The sequence below is a fragment of the Hemiscyllium ocellatum genome, chromosome 21, assembly GCF_020745735.1.
Source record: "Hemiscyllium ocellatum isolate sHemOce1 chromosome 21, sHemOce1.pat.X.cur, whole genome shotgun sequence".
NCBI lineage: Eukaryota > Metazoa > Chordata > Chondrichthyes > Orectolobiformes > Hemiscylliidae > Hemiscyllium > Hemiscyllium ocellatum.
Window position 1 is genome coordinate 23,054,274 of NC_083421.1, and position 21,674 is coordinate 23,075,947.

The 21,674-nt window shown below is 41.4% G+C and overlaps 1 protein-coding gene across 3 annotated transcripts in view; it reads right to left on the reverse strand.

Annotated features, from left to right (window-relative positions):
- Positions 1-21,674, reverse strand: part of prpf4 (PRP4 pre-mRNA processing factor 4 homolog (yeast)) — a 40,353-nt gene that overhangs the window by 4,258 nt on the left and 14,421 nt on the right. For all 3 annotated transcript variants that reach the window (XM_060841753.1, XM_060841754.1, XM_060841755.1), the window contains exons 6-11: positions 20,752-20,845; positions 19,666-19,760; positions 14,510-14,568; positions 10,713-10,836; positions 8,054-8,143; positions 5,699-5,821 (exon numbers count right to left, since the gene is read on the reverse strand). In XM_060841753.1, coding sequence (XP_060697736.1) covers positions 5,699-5,821; positions 8,054-8,143; positions 10,713-10,836; positions 14,510-14,568; positions 19,666-19,760; positions 20,752-20,845 — 585 coding nt within the window. The remainder of the gene's footprint in view (positions 1-5,698; positions 5,822-8,053; positions 8,144-10,712; positions 10,837-14,509; positions 14,569-19,665; positions 19,761-20,751; positions 20,846-21,674) is intronic.

The window sequence follows — 21,674 nt, forward strand, 5'->3', positions numbered from 1 at the left end:
ATTATCTGTCCAAATGTTTTTTTAAAAAATGTTGACATTGTACTCACTTCTACCACTTCCTCTGGAAGCTTGTTTCATATATGCAACATCGTCAGGTCCCTTTTAAATCTTTCACCTCTCAACTTAAGCCCACGTCCCCTAGTTTTGGACTCCCCTACCCTGGGGAAAATTCCCTTGCGTATTCACCCTATCCAGCCCCTCATGATTTTATAAACCTTCATAAGGTCACCCCTCAGCCTCCTACACTCCAGGGAAAATGTCCCAGTCTATACAGCCTCTCAAAATAACTCAGACCCTCCAGTTTTGGTAACACCCTTATAAATCCTTTTTGCACTCTTTCCAGTTCAATAACATCTTTCCTATAGTAGGAGTCTCTGATAGCAAGAAAAGAGCTTTCATAATTAGTATATTCTGGGAACTCCAGACTAAAGCTTTGTGAATTCTGTTCTTTGGAGTACTGAGGAAATATCCAGACCAACTTTACTTTTCTAAAGGCCAGTGAAGGGACACTGTGCACACATTTTCTTTCCCCAAACCACTAGGTTTAAGGTGAAAGGGGAAAGATTTGAGGACGACCAGAGGGGTAATCTCATCAGGCAGAGAGTTACTCATATGTGGAATGGGCCTCCAGAGAAAGTGGTTGAGGTAGGTACAACAGCAACATTTAAAAAAACATTTGGACAGGTACCAGGGTTTAGAGAGATATGGACTAAATGTGGGCGATTGGAACTAGTGAGTGGGCACCACGGTCAGCATGGACCAGTTTGGGCCTAAGGGCCTGTTTCCGTGCTGTATTATTCTATGATTCACTGGAAGTCAAAGTTGGGGGGGGAATTGCTATGGGAATTCAACAAGAGTGGCTTGGTAACAGCACCACCAACCAAGTTGGTCGGCTACTAAAGGTCATAGCTGCTAGAATAAGTCTGCGGCAGGTGGAAAAAATCAACAAGATGTAAAAACATACTTGACTACATCCTCACCAATCTGCCTGCCGCAGATGCATCTGTCCATGACAGTATCAGTGGGAATAACTATTACATTACTCTTTGTGGAGACAAGGTTTCACCTTCACATTGAGGAATATGTTGGGTGGCACTATCATGATGCAAAATGGGACAGATTATGAATAGATCTAGCAACTCAAGACTGGGCATCCATAAGGAACTATGGGCCATCAGCCACAGCAGAATTATACTCAACACAATCTATGATTTCATGGCCTGGCATATGGCCCTCAAGGTACTGTCCTAGAACCAAACAGCTTTAACTGCTTCATCTGTGACCTTCTCTCAATCATAATGTCAGAAGTGAGTATGTTCGCTAATGACAGCACAATGTACAGCACCATTTGGAACGCCACCGATATTTAAGCAGTCCATGTTCAAATGCAACAAGACCTAGACATTATTCAAGCTTTGGCTGATAAGTGGCATACATCATTCACTCCACACAAATGTCAGGTAATATCTCCAATAAGAATTAATCTAACCATCACACCTTAACATTTAATGTGTCACCACTATCAACTTCATGGGGGTTACTACTGACTCGCCACATAAACACAGTGGCTACAAGAGCAAGTTACAGGCTAGGAATACTGCGGCAAGTAACTCATCTCCTGACTCCCTAAAGTCTGACCATCATCTACAATGCACAAGTCAGAGTGTGATGAAATACTCCCCATTTGCTTGGATGAGTGCCACCGCAACAACACTCAAGAAGTTTGACACCATCCAGAACAAGGCAGCCTGCTTGACTGCTATCACATCCACAAGCATCCATTCCCTCCATCTGATACTCAATAGCAGCAATTTGTAATATCTACAAGATGCATTGTAGAGATTCACCAAAGACCCTTTGACAGCACTTTCCTAAGCTACTTCCATCTCTAAGGACAAGGGTAGCAAATACACAGGAACACCACCACCTGCAAGTTCCCCTCCAAGCCACTTGCCACCCTAACTTGGAAATGTATTGCTGTTTCTTCATCGTTACTGGGTCAAGATCCTGGAATTCTCCCCCTAAGGGCAGTATGGGTCAACCTACAGCATTGAACTGTAATGGTTTAGGACGATAGCTCACCACTACCTTCTCAATGGCAACCAGGGATGGGCAATAAATACTGACCAGCCAGCAAACATCTTTTCGAGTTGGATTATTAAGGGCAGATATTTATACTTTCATATTTCAAACTGTATGTTAATCAACCTTGCATCGCTGTCAATTAAATCTTGCTTTTTTAATAAATCAATAATTCTAATGTTTAAAGATGCTGGATCAGGGATCATTATGTGGTGGATCTGGGTGGGATGCTGTTCGGAGGGTCTGTACAGACTTGATGGGCTAAATGGCCTCTAACTGCACTGTAGGATTCTATGACTTTATGGCGATACACCGAGTCTGCCTGACAATTTGGTTGTCAGCGTAGTTCTTCACCAGTTCAGGATTAACCAGTAAACATTGTCCAATTGCAGAATCTAATGTTGGACATTAAGTCGTGAATACTACATGCGCAGTCTGGTTGAGCACGGTCAGTATCTTGCATGTCATGTAGCTGAATAGATACACTGTGCAATATGATGGACCAGTTTTCTGAATGCATAGCCAGCACACCTAGCAATTTACCAGCAGTGAAATTCATATAGCACATTACTGGTTTATGAGATAGGCAAAACAACTACCTGCAAGGGAGACAGGTGTGGAGACAGACAAAGAGAGAGAGAGACACACACACACACACACACACACACACACACACACACACAGAAAAAGAGAGAGAAAAAAAGAGACAGACAGACAGAGAGAGAACGATAATGTGTCTCCCCATTTCATGAGCTTCTCAACATCCACCTTAGATTTGCTTAACACTTTTAACTCGTTATCCCATGGATTTATTAATATCCTTTAGGAAAAGAAAACTGCAAATCTTACTCTTTCAAGTCTAAACCACAGTTGACTCTTTACAACCATCTGAATCACCAGAGAAAGTTGCTACGTGTCAAACTAGTGACAACAATTCAAGGCGGCAATTGCTAAAGGCAAGAGGGATAAACCATTGCCAGTGACACATTTCAATAATGTTTGATTGCCTACCTGAACACCACTTTCCTCATTTTTTTAAACTACAAATTGACTTTGCATTCATTATTAACATATCTCTCCTATATAGGGAGCCCTCCCACTTTTGTTCCATGTAAGCTTTACATACTGAACAAACTAGGTGGAGTGGATGTAACAAGGAAACCAAAGAGCAAATAAAGGAACCTTTGTATATATCTTTCAAAAATTCTGACGACATTCAGATGAATGAGGAAACTGCAAAAGATGGTTAAAGATAAGAGTAGAGCCATGTAGAGTCAAAATCTCATTTAAGAGATTTACACATGGAGGCAGGAGGCTAGACAAAGATGTTAAATAAATATTGCACCTGTCTTTACCTACAAGGTAGATGCTGCCCAGGCCATGGTGATGGGGGAGGAAACGCAGTCTCCAGAAGCATTTAAAATTGAGGAGAACACATTAGATGCGCTGCTTAAAATTGAAGTGTGTCCAAGGAAACTTAAGAAAGTGATTGCGGAAATTGCAGATGCACTAACAGTAATCTTTCAATCTTTCCTGGACTTGGGTGTTGGCCCAGAGGATTGGACAATTGTAAATATTACACCTTTGTTCAAGAAGGCTTATAAAGGTGGGCTTAGCAATTACAGACCAGTCAGTTTAACTTTGTCGTGGGAAAGCTATTAGAAATAATTATGCAGTTTAGGATTAATAGTCAAATGGAAAAATATGATTTAATTTGAAAAGCTAGCAAGGATGTGTGAAGTGAAAAGTTGCTAGAGTTTTTTTTTGAAGAGGTAATGGAAAGGGTTGATGAAGCTAATGTTGTTATGTTGCGCATATGGACTTCCAAAAGGCGTTTGATATAATGCCACACAGGAAACTTGAGGAAAGGTATAGCTTAAGGAATAAAAGAGACTGTAGGAATGCGAGTACAAAATTGGCTGAGGGATAAGAAACAGACAGGAAATGTTAATGGATATTTTTCAGGCTGGAGAAAGGCCGATAGTGAAGTTCCCCAGAGGCTGGATTTGGGACTCTGGCTTTTCCTGATGTAGATGATCTAGATGTTGGTGTGCAGCAGACAACTTCAAAGCTTGACAATACAATACTTAGAAGAATTGTAAACTGTGAGGTGGATAGCTTCAAAAGGACATTAACAGGTCCAGCTTCCAGCTTAGCAAGCAAACTTACATCCAGAACCTTAACCTGAGCTACAAATCTCCTCAAAACTCACTAATTGGAAAACATTTTTATGGTAGAGCAATAGATATGACTGTTACTGAGAATGTGCAGGAAGAGTGGTATTGGTTTATAAGGTTAGAACAAGGCCATCCCTCCTGGGAGCTTGCATGATGATATACCTGATGGAGATGCTGAAACCAACAATGTTCACCAAAGACATAGATCAGCTCAAAGTCAAAAACATGTGGCGTTGGAAAAGCACAGCAGGTCAGGCAGTATCCGAGGAGTAGGAAAATCAACGTTTTGGACATAAGACCTTCATCAGGAATGCGAAAGCAAACTGGACCTTGACTGAAATTATCAAACTAGCACATCACACGCAGATGCTATCTAGGCTGCAAAGCAGCAAAGGCAACTTTACAGAAATAAAGAAAGAAGTGGGATGACATGGTGGCTCAATGGTTAGAACTGCTGCCTCACAGCACTACAGATCCAGGTTCAAACCCAGCCTCAAGTGACTGTGTGCAGTTTGCACATTCTCCCTGTATCTGTGTGGGCTTCCTCCAGGTGCTTTGGTTTCCTCCCACAGTCCAAAGATATGCAGGTTAGGTGCATTGGCCATGCTAAGTTGACCATGGTGCCCAGGGATGTATAGGTTAGGTGGATTAGTTGTGGGAAATGCGGAGTTATGGGGATTGGGGGGGTGGCGGAAGGTCTGGGTGGGATGCTGTTTGGAGGATCGGTGCAGACTCCACGGGCAAATGGCCTGCTTCTGCACTGCAGGGATTCTACAATTCTTTGATGCTGGAAATACACAGCAAGCCTATCAGCATTGGCAGAAAATAAATACTGGTCAATATCCTGAATGGAGATGGAAAGGTTCATGAAGGCTTCACTCTCCTCAGACTCTGCACATTTTCGTCATTTAAAATTTTTTAAATTACTCATGCCCTTGAAATGGAAATACTGAAACTTCAAATCTCAATCTCTAAATGTTTGTTGATTAATCAAAAAGCTGTAAGTATTCTATTCCAACCGTGATGGTGAATATGTTGGCCAACTGAAACTCACAATGGATGAGAGCTCATGATTACCAATGATTGTATTACATACATTGGTCACAGGGAAGACCATGTAATCAATACAGTTCCCGGAAGTACTCATGGTTTCAAATGGTCAGTTCCACATTGGATTCCAAGTTCTGTCCTTCCACATCTGCAAGGGAAATCTTTTCTTCCATGTGGAAGTTGAATGAATGATGGAAATTCCTAGGCTTTATTGTAGTTAAATGTTATCAATATATAATCTATGATTTCAATAAGGACTTGCAGCTCAAGTCATATTTTTAATAACATTTAACAGAATAGCTGCAGATGGATAATGCGAGATTCTCAGTAGCTGCTCATTTGAGAAGATTCAGTTCCAGTTATACATTCTCCAATAGGTCTGGACTCACCCAGTTCCCACCAATGAGCCATCACGATGGAAGGCAATGTCATAGACACCCTTGCTATGGCCTTCCTGGTGTAAGATTTCCTCCTGAGCTTCCAGATCCCACAGTCGCCAGGAGTGGTCATAACTAAAAGTCAGAAAGAACAGTCAAAATATCATCACTGAAACATCTTTTACAATGGACACTACATCTTATCTGCGGCAATCTGTTACCATCTGTCATAGGGGAAATATTGGAGTCTACTATAAAGGATGGAACAGCATAGCATTTCAAAATGCATATAACAAGCAGAGTCAGCCTTGCTTCATGAAGGAGAAATCATAAATGACCAATTTATTAGAGTTCTTGGAGGTGGTAACAAGCAGGGTAGATAAAGGAGAGCCGGTAGATTTTATATTTAGGTTACCAAAAGACATTTGATAAGGCACCATGCATTAAATTACTTAAGATAGCAGTCCATGGTGATAGAAATAGAATGTTATCAAGGATAAAGGATTGGCTAAATAATAGAAGGCAGAGTTAGGAAAAGGGGAGCATTTTCAGGATGGCAGCCTCCAAATAATGGAGTGCCACAACGATCAGTGTTGAGGTCACATTTATTTACAATATCTATTCATGACTTGAGGAAAAGTGATGAGGAAACTGAATGTACTGTTGTTAAGTTTGCAAATGGCATATAGCCTACATAGTAACTTAGCCAGATTAAGTGACTGGGCAAAAACCTGGCAGAAAAAATGTGGGAAAATGAAAGAAATTACATTTGGAAGAATATAGGAGTGAACATTATTTAAATAGAGAAAGATGACAGTAAGCTGTAGCAGAGAGGGATTTTGGGGTACTTGTGCATAAATTGCAAAAAGCTAGCACAGAAGTTCCGCAGGTAATCAGGAAGGCAACTGGAACATTCATCTTTATTTGAAAAGGAATGGGGTATAAAAATAGAAATATCTTGTTAAAATTACCCATGGCACTAGGCTAGATGACACTGAAAATATCCTGAACAATTCTGGTCCCCTTACCTGAGCAGAAATATACAGGCATTAGAGGCAGTCCAGAGGCGGTTCATTAACTTGATTCTAGATCATCAATGGTTAAGGCAGACAGACAGACAGGAGAAAGTGAGGACTGCAGATGCTGGAGATCAGAGTTGAGAATGTAGTGCTGGAAAAGTACAGCAAATAAGGCAGCATCCAAGGAGCAGAAGAATGGACGTTTTGGGCATAAGCTCTTCATCAGAACTTAGGCTTGTGGGTCAGGGCTGAGAGATAAATGGGAGGGGGTGGGGTTTGGGGGATGGTAGCTGAGGGAGCGATAGGTGGATGAATGTGAGGGAGAAGGTGACAGGTCCAGAGGGTGGTGCCGAGTTAGAAGCTTGGGACTAGGATAATATGGGAGTTAGGGAAATGAGGAAGCTGTTGAAATCCACATTTACCCTCTGTGGTTGCAGGGTCCCAAGGCGCAATATGAATCAAGGGATTATGAGAAAAAGGCAGGAAAGTGGAGTTGCGATTATTAGATCATCCATTATCTCAACAAATGCCACTGCAGACTTGATAGGCGAAATGACCTCTTTCTTATGGTTATGGTCCAACCATAGAAATTGAATTTTACCTGCAACCATCTATGACCAAAGAAACTGCAAATAATATAAGTAGCACTGCAATTAATATAAATATAATATAAAGAAATTAGATCTTACTGTGAAATGAAGGAATGCTCACAAGGCAATGGCAGAGCATAGACACTAATGGTAAGTGCATAAACATGGTTTGTAGAGAGAGAGAGGGTAAAGGGAAACACTAATGCAAGAGCATCAGAACACAGGCTGGACTGTACAACACTCGCCACCAGTAAATATATGAATCGAAACAGAACAGAGCAGCCTGGAGGTGTACAGAACGTCGAGAAGTCAAGCAACATCAACAACAAACCCTACATGTTTGAATTTCTGCAACCACCGGACAGATTAGATTCGATTCGATTCAAGTCCACACCGACCCTCCGAAGAGTAACCACCCAGTCCCATTTCCCTCTGGCTAATACACCTAACACCATGGACAATTTAGCATGACCAATTCACCTGACCTGCACATCTTTGACTTGTGGGAGGAAACCGAAGCACCTGGAGGAAATCCACGCAGACACGGGGAGAAGGTGCAAACTCCACATAGACAGTCACCCAAGGCTGGAATCGAACCTGGGACCCTGGTGCTGTGAGACAGCAGTGCTAACCACTGAGCCACCAGGCCGCCCAACATGAAGCACAATTCATTTTGAGCTCCTCTTTATTTATGCAAACTTGCATAATTTGTATATTTCCAATTAACTTGTGTAATATTTGCGTTTAATATTACTTACCATGTGGTGCCCAGGAATCTGCCTGAGGGGTGCCATGCCACTCGAGCAACTCGCATGGTATGTCCTTCAATGTCAGCTACTGGCTCATCACTGCAAAATTCCAAGACTTTGACAGTTCAGACACATGGAGTATATACTTTAGATAAAGCACTGTATTTACATAGCATCTTTCGTGACCTCAGGTGCCCAAAGCTTGTTAAGAACATGAAATGTAGTCACTGTGGTACAAAACTCTGCAAGCTCCCACAAACAGAAATAAGAAAACTGACTTGGTTAGCTGTTTCAGCTTTTGGTTGCAAAATTGAAATTGGCTAGGTTACTGCAAAAATGTGTCACGGAATACTGACTCCACCGATAGGGCAGACAAGACCACAATGTAATATTTATTCTGAAAGATGACACCACAATCAGTACAGTACCGCTCCAGTATTTCACTGGAAAGCTAGCCTGCATTGTGATTAATTCTCTGGTGTGGAGCTTGAACCGTCAAACTCAGAGACAAGATAATAGTTACCTTATGTCAATGCAAACACTGGGGTGGTGTGCTTTGTGTAAACAAATCAATCTGCTAGGTCTAGAAACCCTCAACAAAGCTGTGCATTCCACACCAGTTGGAATCGACAAATTCAAATCTAACGGGTCACTCTAGACTTTGACAACAATGTCAGATTCAAGAAAACAATGTTATCCAAGTTTGCACTGTCAGAGCATCAGAAGATAACTAACAATAAATAACCTACAGTTTTTCCTACATGGTCTTAACTAAGTAAAAGTTCACAGGCACCATTTCTTCACCACTACAGACTGCGGCCATTTCAGTACTAGCAGAGTTTAAATGCAGCAAATACAGGCTTATTTCATGCTTTACTGACCTATCAGAGGAAACACCATCAGATGGGTCATATCTCAACTTTGTAACAAGGCCCGCAAACACTTACTCATTAACAATGATGTACAATCACTAACAGCCAGCATCCAAGTGACTATGGGAAACAGACACAAACAATGAGGACTTGGTATACTACGTCCTTCTTAAATCTGTCCAGATTTTCACGGGAGGACTGACATTCCAAAACACACTGGAATCATTCCGCAACATGAAGACTTGATTCACCAGAGTGATAGAGCTGGAACCCGAGCCACGCATTTTGGTCAATGTGCTGGGTCTGAACAAGGTCAATCAGATGTGTGGCCAGAAATCTCTGTCATGTACAGTGAAGGTAACAGCAAAAAGAACCCAATTGGGGATAGAATCCTGACCCTGACTGGGAACTGAACAACATCAAAGGAAGACCTGGTTTAACTGATGTCAAACTGATCTCCCCCACACAGGTAGGGTTGAATGAAACCTTGAAATTACTCTATATAACAAGAGTTAACCTTCTTGATCTGGTCACTGATCTTTTGATTCATTAGAAATATAAAGCCTTAATGCTGCTTCATTCCTAATTTGTTTCTCTCAAGATTCAGGAGTTTTTAAGCAAATGTTATTGGAAAGAACTGATTGTTAAAAAACAAACACTTCTGCAAAAGGCAGTGAGATTATTGAAAGCAAAAGTTGGAGAATTAACAAATGTTAAAGAGTTTGATGAAACAGAAACTTGCGAATGGTGTTAGTTGATGAAGAGATTGTGAACAGAATATAAGGAGGTACAAAGGGATCAAGTTAAGACATATAAAATTCTTAAGGGGCTTCTGGATTCTAGGGAATATAGCACAAAAACACTACTGTTGATGTTGAAAATGTGAAATAATAACAAGAATAGCTGATAAAACTCAGCAACTCACACAGTATCTGTGGACAGAAAGAAAATTAATATTTCAAATTGAAAACCTTTCATCAGAATACCTCCAATACCCAATTTCTCCTTGTAGGTCAATCCTCTTACCCAAGGACAAGTCTTTTCTTAGAGAAACAGACCAAACCTGCCATAGTATATGATCTCATCAGTGTCTTGTAAGAATTTACTGTCATATTCCAATGCTGTTTAACTGATGTTATCTGAAATGTTTACTGCACCTGCAAGGTAACATTCCGTGACTCTTGTGTAAGAACACTCAGGTACTTTCAAGTGCATTTTTCCTATCCAAGCAGACAAACTCACATCTAATCACACAGTATTGTAACCACCATCATCTTCCTCATTCACCCAACCTGTCTCCGCCTCTCTGTATTATTTCCTCATTGCTTACCTCCCAATCTAACTTTGCATCATCAGTGAACTTAAACAAGCTACATTCAGATTCCTCAAAAACACTGTAGATTTGTAAATAGCTGACAAATCAGTACCAATTCATACAGTGCCCTGCTAGTTATAGCCTATCAACATGGAAGTGTCCTATTTATTCCTGTCTATTAATATTAATAATCCATACTATTATCCTCCAATGTCACTGTTCGAATTTTGCATAATAACCTCTTGTAGCAATTTTGATTTGAAAATTCAATTACACCTCAACTACTGAATATCCCTTACCCATCTTATTAATTATTCTTCCCAAAATCTGCAAACACATTTGTCAAACATAATTTTGCTTTCATAAATCCACAATGACATTTTGTGCTTTGAAAGAGATTTTAAGTTCTTCACACTTGCCCCAGATATCTTTTCTCCCATCACAACTTAAAGTTTTTGTTCACTTAGTAGTCTTTACAAACCTTTCCAGATTCCAGAGTTTCACTGAGCCATCAGCTGCACACGATGCCATATTACAGTCCTTCTCATCAAGTGAGATGGTGGCCTGGGGATGAAATACAATGGCACCCACATTTGTGCTGTGACCTGACAAAACAGAAAAGCCAGTCAGCAACTGCCTTAACTTGAGATGTCCATAGACACCTGAGTGAGCACTGTCTTGTCTGAGGTCAGCTTGGTATACCTGGTCCTGATCCAGTTCTACTCCTGATCCAGAGGGCTGAGTTGAGTATTTGGTTACAGTTTAGCTCACAGGGTCTCCGAACTGCACTCAGCTCTAGTCAAAAAGCCCACCTAACAAAATTACCAGACTTAGTACAGCTTAGAGTTCAGCCAGTAAAATTGTTGAGAAATTATAATGTTTGCTGGAAATGTTTTCTTTAAATATAGATATATTGGAAAAATACTGGAAGATTTTGAACTATTTCAGACTTCTTATTTCAGAGAGGTGTGATTTCTTGAAAACGTAACCATCGGTTTAATGTATGCTGTAAGTCACCCAGTGTTTTTACTGGAAGTGCTTTCAAGATTTAAATCCCACTTGTCATAGACATGTCTGGGTCATGTCTGAATGGGAGGATGAAACAAATCTACAAGGGTCACTCTATCCCAATGAGCAGTTGAATGGAATAAGTCTGAGTGGGTGGAGGAAGGTTTGCCTGTGCACTTATTGGTGTTAAGGAAACTACAAAGCTCATTCTGTGCGCAGGGGATCTGCAGGATAACAAAGGTGATACAGATAATTACAGGCATATTAGCCTTACTTGTATTCAGTATAAAATACTGGAACTGATCAGGAGTAAACTTAAGGATTTATTTATACAATAATAATTGTGGTACCAGCAGCCAACACAGATTCACAAGAGAAAGACTACACTTCAACAGCACCCTCCACTTCTTTAAGAAACTAACTGGCCTGTACTGTGCTGTACTGCTCTATGTTCTATAAAGTTGAGGTAGCAAGGGTCTGGCACAGCCAGAGGTTTATAGGGTAGCTAAGAAAGATCTCAAAAATTGACTGAGGAGACCTAGGAGGGGGGCACGATTCAGCCTTGGTGGAAAGGATTTGGGAAAACCTAAAGGCATTCTATACTTATGTGAGGAATTAGAGAATGATCAGAGAGGGTAGGGCCGATCAGGGATAGTGGAGGGAATTTGTGCCTGGTGTCTGAAGAGGTGGGGGAGTCCCTAAATGAGTTCTTTGCTTCAGTATTCACGAGAGAGAAGGATCTTGTTGATAGTGAGAACACTGTGGACCAGGTTAATAGGCTTGAACAGATTGATAATAAGGAAGTGGACGTGCTGGAATTTCTGGGAAGCATCAAGATAGATAAGTCCCCAGGGCCACACCAGATATATACAAGGTTACTACAGGAAACAAGGAATGAGACCGCTGCGCCTCTGGCTATGATCTTTACATCCTTACTCTCCACAGGAGTAGTACCAGTTCAGCAAAAGGAGGTGAGTGTTGTTCCACTGTTCAAGAAAGGGAATAGAGAAATACCAGGGAAATACAGACCAGTCAATCTTAAATCTGTGGAAAGCAAGGTACTGGAAAGGATTCTGAGAGATAGGTTTTATAACTACTTGGAAAACAGTTTGATTAAAGACAGTCAGCATGCTTTGTGAGGGGCAGGTCTTGTCTCACAAGCTTTATTGAGGTCTTTGAGGATGTGACGATACTAGTTGACAAAGGTCAAGCAGTGGATGTGGTGTATGTGGATTTCCATAAGGCATTTGATAAGGTTCCCCATAGTAGGCTGGTTCAGAAAGTTAGGAGGTATGGGATACAGGGAAATTTGGACACAGAATTGGCTGGCTGAAAGAAGACAGCGAGTGGTAGTGGATAGACAGTATTCCTCCTGGAGGTCGGTGACCAGTGGTGTCCCACAGGGATCTGGTCTTGGGCCTGGGCCTCTACTCTTTGCAGTTTTTCAGTAAATGATTTAGATGAAGTGGAAGGGTGGGTTAGTAAGTTTGCCAATGACACAAAGGTCGGTGGTGTTGTAGATAGTGTCAAGGGCTGTTGCAGGTTACAACAGGACATCGACAGGATGCAGAGCTGGGCTGAGAAGGGGCAGATGGAGTTCAACCTGGATAAATGTGAATTTTGGAAGGTCGAATTTGAATACAGGGTTAAAGACAGGATTCTTGGCAGTGTGGAGGAACAGCAGGATCTAGGGGTCCATGTACATAGATCCCTCAAAGTTGCCACTCAAGTTGACAGGGTTGTTAAGAAGGTATATGGTGTGCTGGCTTTCATTAACAGGGGGATTGGAGCTTAAGAGCTGCGAGGTTTGGCTGCAGCTCTACAATACCCTGGTTAGACCACACGTGGAATATTGTGTGCAGTTCTGATTGCCTCATTAAAGGAAGGACGTAGTTGTTTTAGACGGTGCAGAAGAGATTTACCAGGATTCTGCATGGATTGGACGGCTTGTCTCATGAATAGAGGTTGAGTGAGGTTGGGCTTTTCACACTGGAGAGGAGGAGGAAGAGAGGTGACTTGATAGAGGTGTACAAGGTAATGAGAGGCAGAGATAGAGTTGATAGCCAGACACTTTTCCCCAGGGCAGAAGTGGCTGTCACGAGGGGGCATAATTTTAAGGTGACTGGAGGAAAGTATAGGGGAAATGTCAGAGGTAGGTTCTTTACGCAGAGAGTGGTGGGCGCATGGAATGCACTGCCAGCAGTGGTAGTAGAGTCAGAGACATTAAGGACATTTAAGTGACTGCTGGACAAACACATGGATGGCAGCAAATTGAGGGGTGTGTAAATAAGGTTGATCTTAGATTAAAATAAATGCTTAGCACAACATCGTGGGTAGAAGAGCCTGTACTGTGCTGCACTGTTCTATGACTACCCAAACGGATTACGGTCAGCCCCAAAATGTAGCATACCTCAGACTGCATCACATCATCGCAATCGTTCAACAGGAAGGAATATTTTATGAAATACATTCGTTGAAAGGAAAATAAACCAATTACTGATACAAGATATTACATCAGGATGTATATACCGAGTGGGTATATAAATAATTGAGATTTGGAACCATAATGTGGGCAAATCTATCAATGGTGCAATCTAGTAAGGGCAGGGGAATCAGAAGGGGTAGCTTGGAGAATGAGAGAATCATCTGGGTAAGCCTCAATGCCAGCCTTCTGCCCATTTCCAACTAAAATTGCTCCTTCATTAGTGACCATACCTTCAAGTTACTCAGTCCCAAAACTCTGGAATTTTCTCCCTGCACCTTTCTGTCCTGCTGCTTTGCTGTTGGCCTTTAAAACACTCCAAAGGCTTTCAGTTATCTGACCCTATAGATCCTTCTATGTCATATTTGTTTTATCGTGACTCTGTGATTTGCATCAATTATGTTGAAAGTGCTACATAAAGTTGTTATACACAGTACATTTTGGATAGAAGTGGATGAGAATTGGTTGAATACTCAAAAGGAAAAACTTTATGGGGGAAATGAGAAAAATCAGGGGACTGGAATTCCTTGGGTTCTCTGGTAGAGATGGGACAGGCTCGGGGTCAAATAGTTTTGTTCCCTGCAGAATCCTTCTATGATTCTATGTCAGCGTTTTTATTTCTTTCTTCAGAGTAACCAACATCATTTTCTAGGAGATTCATGAAGCTGAAACAACTGGATGCTACAATGGTGGTCGGGGTGAACTTCTTCAGAATCAGAAACTGCTCAAGTTTAACATCAGACCTTTCTCACCTGCAATTACCTTGAAATTCTGTGGGATTACCTTACCTCTCAGTGTACGGATAAGTTTGCAGTCAGGAACACCCCAAAGCTTACAAAGTCCACTCCTGTAGATAAACGGGAGAAGTAATAATGACTGTCAGTATAAATTATCCATACATGGCAGGAAATCAAAGAATGCAGGAACACTCTGATGGATTGATTTCCCACAGCACACGACACAAATTCAGGAGTGAACAGTGTTCTAGTGAGGCAGGATTTGGGTAGGACACTCAGACCAGTGTTTCCTCAAATTTATTTTGGCTTTGTGTGGTCTGCTGGTTGTACTGACTGGTCCCTTTGAGATTGCGAGAAGGGTGTGCACACAAGTTCTAAAGAGAATATTTGTTGTGCACAGCCTGGTTGTTTATTGCACAGTGAATTACAAATTGTCTTCTGGTCATCTTCCACACAGTTTAAGGTGCAGACTCATTGTTTTGGTGTGTATGATACCTTTATATTCTGAAATAAACAGAAAAGCTTGCAGCATGTCGGGATGTAGGCAAGTGGATTTGGTTGGAGCAGGGGCTATCTACAGGACAGACAGAAGTGGGCGATGGAAAATTGAAACAGTACTGTGTCACTGCTGGTAGGAGGATAATGTTTCAGTGTGATAAACTTACACTAGTAGCTTTCATGATAAATGTGAACATATAAATTAGTGCCCAAATCAATGATGTTAGAGTACATCTGTTTACGCTGAATCAGGATGATCTAAACCCACTGGAGTTTTCACATACACCAGGGATGTGTTCGGATTAACTGAACCAAAACAGGGAAGAGGCAAAAATAGGAAGAAGGGAAAATAGATAGGGACAAGAGGATCAAAAAGGTAAGGATCGTGGAAGACAGCAATAGAAAACAAAGGAGAAGACAAGAACAGATCAGGGATAGAGATATGGATGGAAGGATTGGGAGTGACAAATACTTTCGGTATGGGACATGAAGTCAGAAAAGGTGCTTACCAAGGCACAGGGGAATTGGAGCTGCCAATGACCTCTCGCCCATTTTAAAGCGACGTCAGTAATGTGAGTGGATCCATGGCATATGCAAGCTCTGGGGATTACTTTTTCTCTAAAGTGGTCTTTGTTTTTTTAAGCAAAAGAACCAGAATTTCTATCCCTGTCAGGAGTTGTTTCCTCTGACATGGCTCTCCTGCCTTTGAATTGACCACTTTTGTGTCAGACATCAGGAAGAGTATTGTTTCGGTGAGTGAATCTGTTGTTTCACCCAATTACCAGTGTGGTCAGGATGCAATTACAGCATCAGATACTTGCGCAGGTATTTTCCATTTACAACCTTGAGAGTGGGCACCACAATATACAAAGTTGGAAGAGGCATATGTAAATCTTGTTGAGACCACAGTACAGTTCAACAAACAGAGCATTCAGTCCAACACGTCCATGCTGAGCAGACATCCCAAATTAATCTAGTCCCATTCACCAGGACTTGGCCCATATCCCTCTACATCTTTCATATTCATATGTTTTCAATGTTGTAAATTGTACCAGCCTCCACCACTTCCTCTGACAGCCCATTCCATACATGTATCACCCTTTGCATGAAAAAGTTGCCCTTTAGGTCCCTTTTAAATTTTTCCCCTCTCACCCTAAACTTATGCCCTCTAGTTCTGTACTCCCCCAACCCAGGGAAAAGACCTTGTCCAATTACCCTATCAGCCTCCAACATTCCAAAGAAAACAGCCCCAGCCTATTCAGCCTCTCCCTATAACTCAAATCCTCCAACCCTGGTAACATCCTTGTAAATCTTTTATGAACCCTTTCAAGTTTCACAACATCTTTTCGATAGGAGAGAGACCAGAGTTGCATGCAATATTCCAACAGTGGCCTAACCAATGTCCTGTACAGCTGCAACATGACCTCCCAACTCCTTTGCTCAATGCTCTGACCAATAAAGGAAAGCATACTAAACCCCTTCACTACCCTATCTACCGGTGAGTCCATTTTCAGGCAACTTTGAACCTTCACTTCAGGGTCTCTTTGTTCAGCAACACTTCCCAGGACCTTATCATTAAGTGGGTAAGTCGGCTAAGATTTGCTTTTCCAAAATTCAACACTTCAGATTTATTTAAATTAAACTTAACTGCCATTCCTTGGCCCATCTGATCTAGATCATTGTAATCGGAGGTAAGCTTCTTTGCTGTCCACTACACCTCCAATTTTGGTGTCATCTGCAAACTTACTAACTATACCTCCTATGTTCACATCCAAATCGTTTATATAAATGACAAAAAATAATTGACCCAGCACTGATCCTTGTGGCACACCACTGGTCACAGGCATCCAGTCTGAAAAGCAACCCTCCTCCACCACTCTGTCTTCTACCTTCAAGCTAGTTCTGTATCCAATTGGCTAATTCTTCCTGTATTCCATGAGATCCAACTTTGCTTACCAGTCTCCCATGAGGAACCTTGTCGAATGCCTTAATGACCATACAGATCATGTCCACCATTCTGCCCTCAATCCTCTTTGTTCCTTCTTCAAAAAACTCAATCAAGCTCGTGAGACATGAGTTCCCACACATAAAGCCATGTTGACTATCCCTAATCAGTCCTTGCCTTTCCAAATACGTGTAAATTCTGTCCCTCAGGAATTCCTCCAACAACGTGCCTACCACCACCAATGTTCGGCTGATCGGTCGATAGTTCCCTGGCTTTTCCTCATCACCTTTCTTAAATAGTTGCACAATGTTAGCCAACCTCCAGTCTTCATGCACCTCACCTGTGACTATCAATGATCCAAATATTTGAGCAAAGGATCCAGCAATCACTTGCTTACATTCCCACAGAGTTCAGGGGTACATCTGATTAGGTCTTGTGGATTTATCCACTTATGTGTTTTAAGACATGCAGCACCTCCTCCTCTGTAAGATGGATATTTTTCAAGATTTTTCCTCAATTAGATTAAATTACCTACAGTGTGGAAACAGGCTCTTCAACCCAACAAGTTCACACCGACCCTTCAAAGAGAAACTCCACCCCCCCCCTAATATTTACCCCTGACTAATTCACCGAACCCTACAGGCAACTTAGCATGCCCAATTCACCTAACCTGCACATCTTTGGACTGTGGGAGGAAACCCAAGCAGACATGGGAAGAATGTGCAAACTCCACACAGACAGTTTCCCGAGGCAGGAATTGAAATGTCACCATCTATTTCCCCACACTCTGTTCTTCACAGTAAACACTAATATAAAATACTCATTTAGTATCTCGCCCAACTCCTGCTGTGCCACACATTAGCTGATCTTTGGAGGGGCCCTATTCTCTACCTAGTTACTCTCTTGTCCTTAGTGTATTTATAAAATCCCTTTGGATTCGCCTAAACCCTATGTGCTAAAGCTATCTCATGTCGCCCTTTTGCCCTCCTGATTTCCCTCTTGCCTTTATGCTCTTCTAAGGATTCACTCAATCTCTGCTGTCTATACCTGACCTATGCTTCCTTCTTTGACTAAAATCTCAATTTCTGTAGTCATCCAGCATTCCCTACACCTACCTGATTGCCTTTCACCCAAACAGGAACATACAGCCTCTGGACTCTCGTCCCATTTCTGAAGGCTTCCATTTTCCAGCCATCCCTTTACCACAAACATCTACACCCAATCAACTTCTGAAAATTCTTGCCTAATACTGTCAAAATTGACCTTCCTGCAATTTAGAACTTTAACCTTTGTATCCTGTCTATCCTTTTCCTTCTCCATTTTGCTATAATAATGTCACAAACATTTGGACTGTCCAAATAATACCAAGATTCTACAATACTAGGAAGGATTAGCTCAGCTTTGTTTTTATTTTGAGCAGGAAAACCATTCTGTAGATTATCCATTCCTCACGACCAGAGAGAGAAGTAAGCACGTCACTGGGTCTACATATATATATATATATATTCACTAACTATACCTAAATGCCCTTGAGAAAGTGTTAACTGGCGCGTAGAATTATTCAAGTCCTTGCAGATCATAGCAATTAATGGTGGTTTTAATACATTGGAATGGCCATTTCAGAGGGCAGTCAGAAGTCAACTAGAGTCACACGTAAACCAGACCACTTAAGAACGGCATCCTGTTCTCCACAAGTTTGACTTTCTATAACTACCCGGTAGATCCACTACTAAGACTACCTTACTATTACAGGTTTTCACAGCTTCTGACGTGGGATTTGAATAAATCTTCCAGGTCTCAGAATGACCAGTTCTGTATGTAACTGTGCTAGGGAACATGCTCCAAGCTCTTGTCTCTGTTGAACGGTGAAAGGAAAAGAGGAATCTCTCCAAAGAGAGCTCAATGCAGCCAGTGTCACACTGTGTTGTCTCCCATACTTCTACACTCGTGAACCAAGACTATAAAAGATAGAAACTGGAACTTGCAGAAAAGCACCATATTGCAAGTCAGTAGCATTAAATGCATTGCATCGATCTGATCAGGCATCAATATACCAGGTCCATGTAGGAGGGAAATAATTTCGAGCAAATTTAGATAGCAAATAAGGCCTCGGTTTAATGCCTCACCCCAAAAACCACATTTCCAACAGTGCAACACGCCCCTCTGAACTACACAATCTTGATAATTGTGCTAAAGGCTTTGAAGGAGTGAGTCTTGAACCATTGACCTTCTAACTCAGGCCCAAGATTAATAAACAGGAGAACAAAGTGTAAGACTATTTTAAGTCACCGATTGTTCCTTTCCTTCAGTCGTTTCCTACCTTGCCAAATATAGTGAACTGCATTGAACACAGGCAAGCCTTAGGCACCTCAATCAAGTAGTCACATTTTACATGTGAATCACTATTGGTCCCCTCGCATCTTCTGTGAGAACTGGACATTCAGAACAAACTATGTGACCATGCAAAATATTGCAGCAAGGGTCCGATCTTGACCCCATTGCCATCCACTCGCAGCATTTTCCAACAACGTCAATGAATCACCGGAGGAGCCTAGACTCATTTTATGATGCTCACCCCTAGGTCTAGAAACAGTTTCAGTGTCACTGCTCTGACTGGGTGGAATCAACTAACTCAGTAGAAACCAAGGTTTGAAACAGGAACATGTGCCATCTGTATGGTTCCGTGACATGCCCTGCCACCCACTGACCCGCTTATGAGCCCCAATGAATATTATTACTCGGCTTTGATGCCCTTGTGTCTTACCAAGAAGCTGTAACTAGGAGCTTGGAGTTGGGGCTGAACTGGCAGTAGGAGATGGGTCGGTCATCACCAATCTGGCTGCAGAAATTATTTAAGGCCTGCAATAAGAACAGAGTGAGAATTGGGGTGTGTGCATGTCTGGGTGTGTGGATGGTCCTCTTAGGTAAACAAACAGAATTTGCATTTAAACTGTACCATGTTTACAAAACAATGAGGTAGTATAAACACAAAGGGGGAAATGCAGAAGTTAACAGTGACACAAAGTCCAATGCTGGATTCTAATCAGCCAGCCAAACAGAAATTTAAATCTGAAGTACCAGTTTAATTATGGCTATGCTAGAGGTTATGTATTGTAACTGGTTTCAGTATGACACTCTTACTTCTGATACCTCTGACCCTAACTGGATCAACAGAATTAAAGGCTTTAGTTTCTTTAAGCTATAAGAGTTCCTTGTTAAAAGTGCACTGGGAGAGGCCAGCAATATTAAGATACCATCACGGCACATTGGAACAGAACATAACAAAAACATAGAGGGAGCTGTTCCTAAGCAATACTTATGAGATGGACAATAGAAGAATCATTACTTTGTAATAGCTGTGGATATCATAAACAACTTTACACCGAACACAAGACAGCTTGGCAGTGGTACAAGGTGACAGAGGTCACATATATGCCCATCCCTAGCACTGACATCTGTCACCTTGATGGATAATAACAATTAGATTCAAAGTTTAGTGAAATATAATAGGCTTCATTACAAAGATTGTTAATTTTTCTTAAAAATGGGTTTAAGGGGAATGAGATATCAGAGCTTTGAAAAAGCGATATTTTCTTCCATTTATAAGTATTTAGTACTAAATAGATGGATATTTGACTTCTGCTGTGGATGCGAGAGGCTAAAGGGCCTCTTTCGGTGCTGTAAAACTTCAATGACTCTAGCCCACTCTATGCTTCCACATAAAGAATAACACATTACTGACATTTCTCCTAGTACCCAATAACAACTCAGAAATGGTTGTAACCTGCTCTTCACATCAGATATATATTTAGTTCCTGATCCTCAAACTGTTCAACCTATTTCTACTTACCCGTAAGCTTTTGTGGAGCTCTTGCTGTCGCGCAGTTCGTGAAGCCTCTGGAATTTCCTTGTTTGCCCGGGCTTCCTCCAGTCGCTTCACAGCTCTAAGAAAGAATATAAAATTCAGTCAAACAATCACATCCAGCAAACACAATGCATTTTATACAATGTCCTAGTACAGCGATGCTGTTCAATTTTATCTGCTGACCAGTAAGACGAGGTTAGCATGGTACACAGCGTTTTAGACACACTGATGCAGTAAGATGGTGTTAATGATGTACAATGTTTTCAAACACACTTATCCAGTAAGATAGTGCCAATGCTGTAGTGTTTTAGATGCACTGACTCAGTCAGATGATGTTAACACTATATGGTGTATTAGATGCATTCATTTCCATATTGTGGAATACTTAGTCTCACATCAATTATGCAACCTCACACTAATAGAATAAAAATGATCTTAACAAAATAAATGTAAACCAGCCCTACATCCCGTCACGTCAACTGGATCCTAACCCTAGTCATTCTATCAGGGAAATTCACAAGTTCCTGTTGAATTTGCCTTTTGGTTTATGGGGTCTGTTTGTAGCAGGGAAGTGGGAGGGAGTTGCTGGGGTACAGGTGGGGAGTTGGCAACATTCCCAAATCTCTCGTAAAGTTTGTCCAACACACATTCCACTATGAACCAAGCTTGTTGAGGCATTATGGGCACCAAGCTAGAGAAATTGTACATGCAATACTCAGCATTGCCTCTATGTGGTATAGCTATTGTATCTGCCTCATTCCCTTGCCTATGCGATTTTTTTCAACATTCTCTGTGCTGACCTACTACAGCTCTCACACCATCACTACCAGTGTATAAACGACTCAAAATCTGTGCTTGATTTACAGATATAAATCAAAATCTCAACATTTTGAAAACTATTTAGTTTT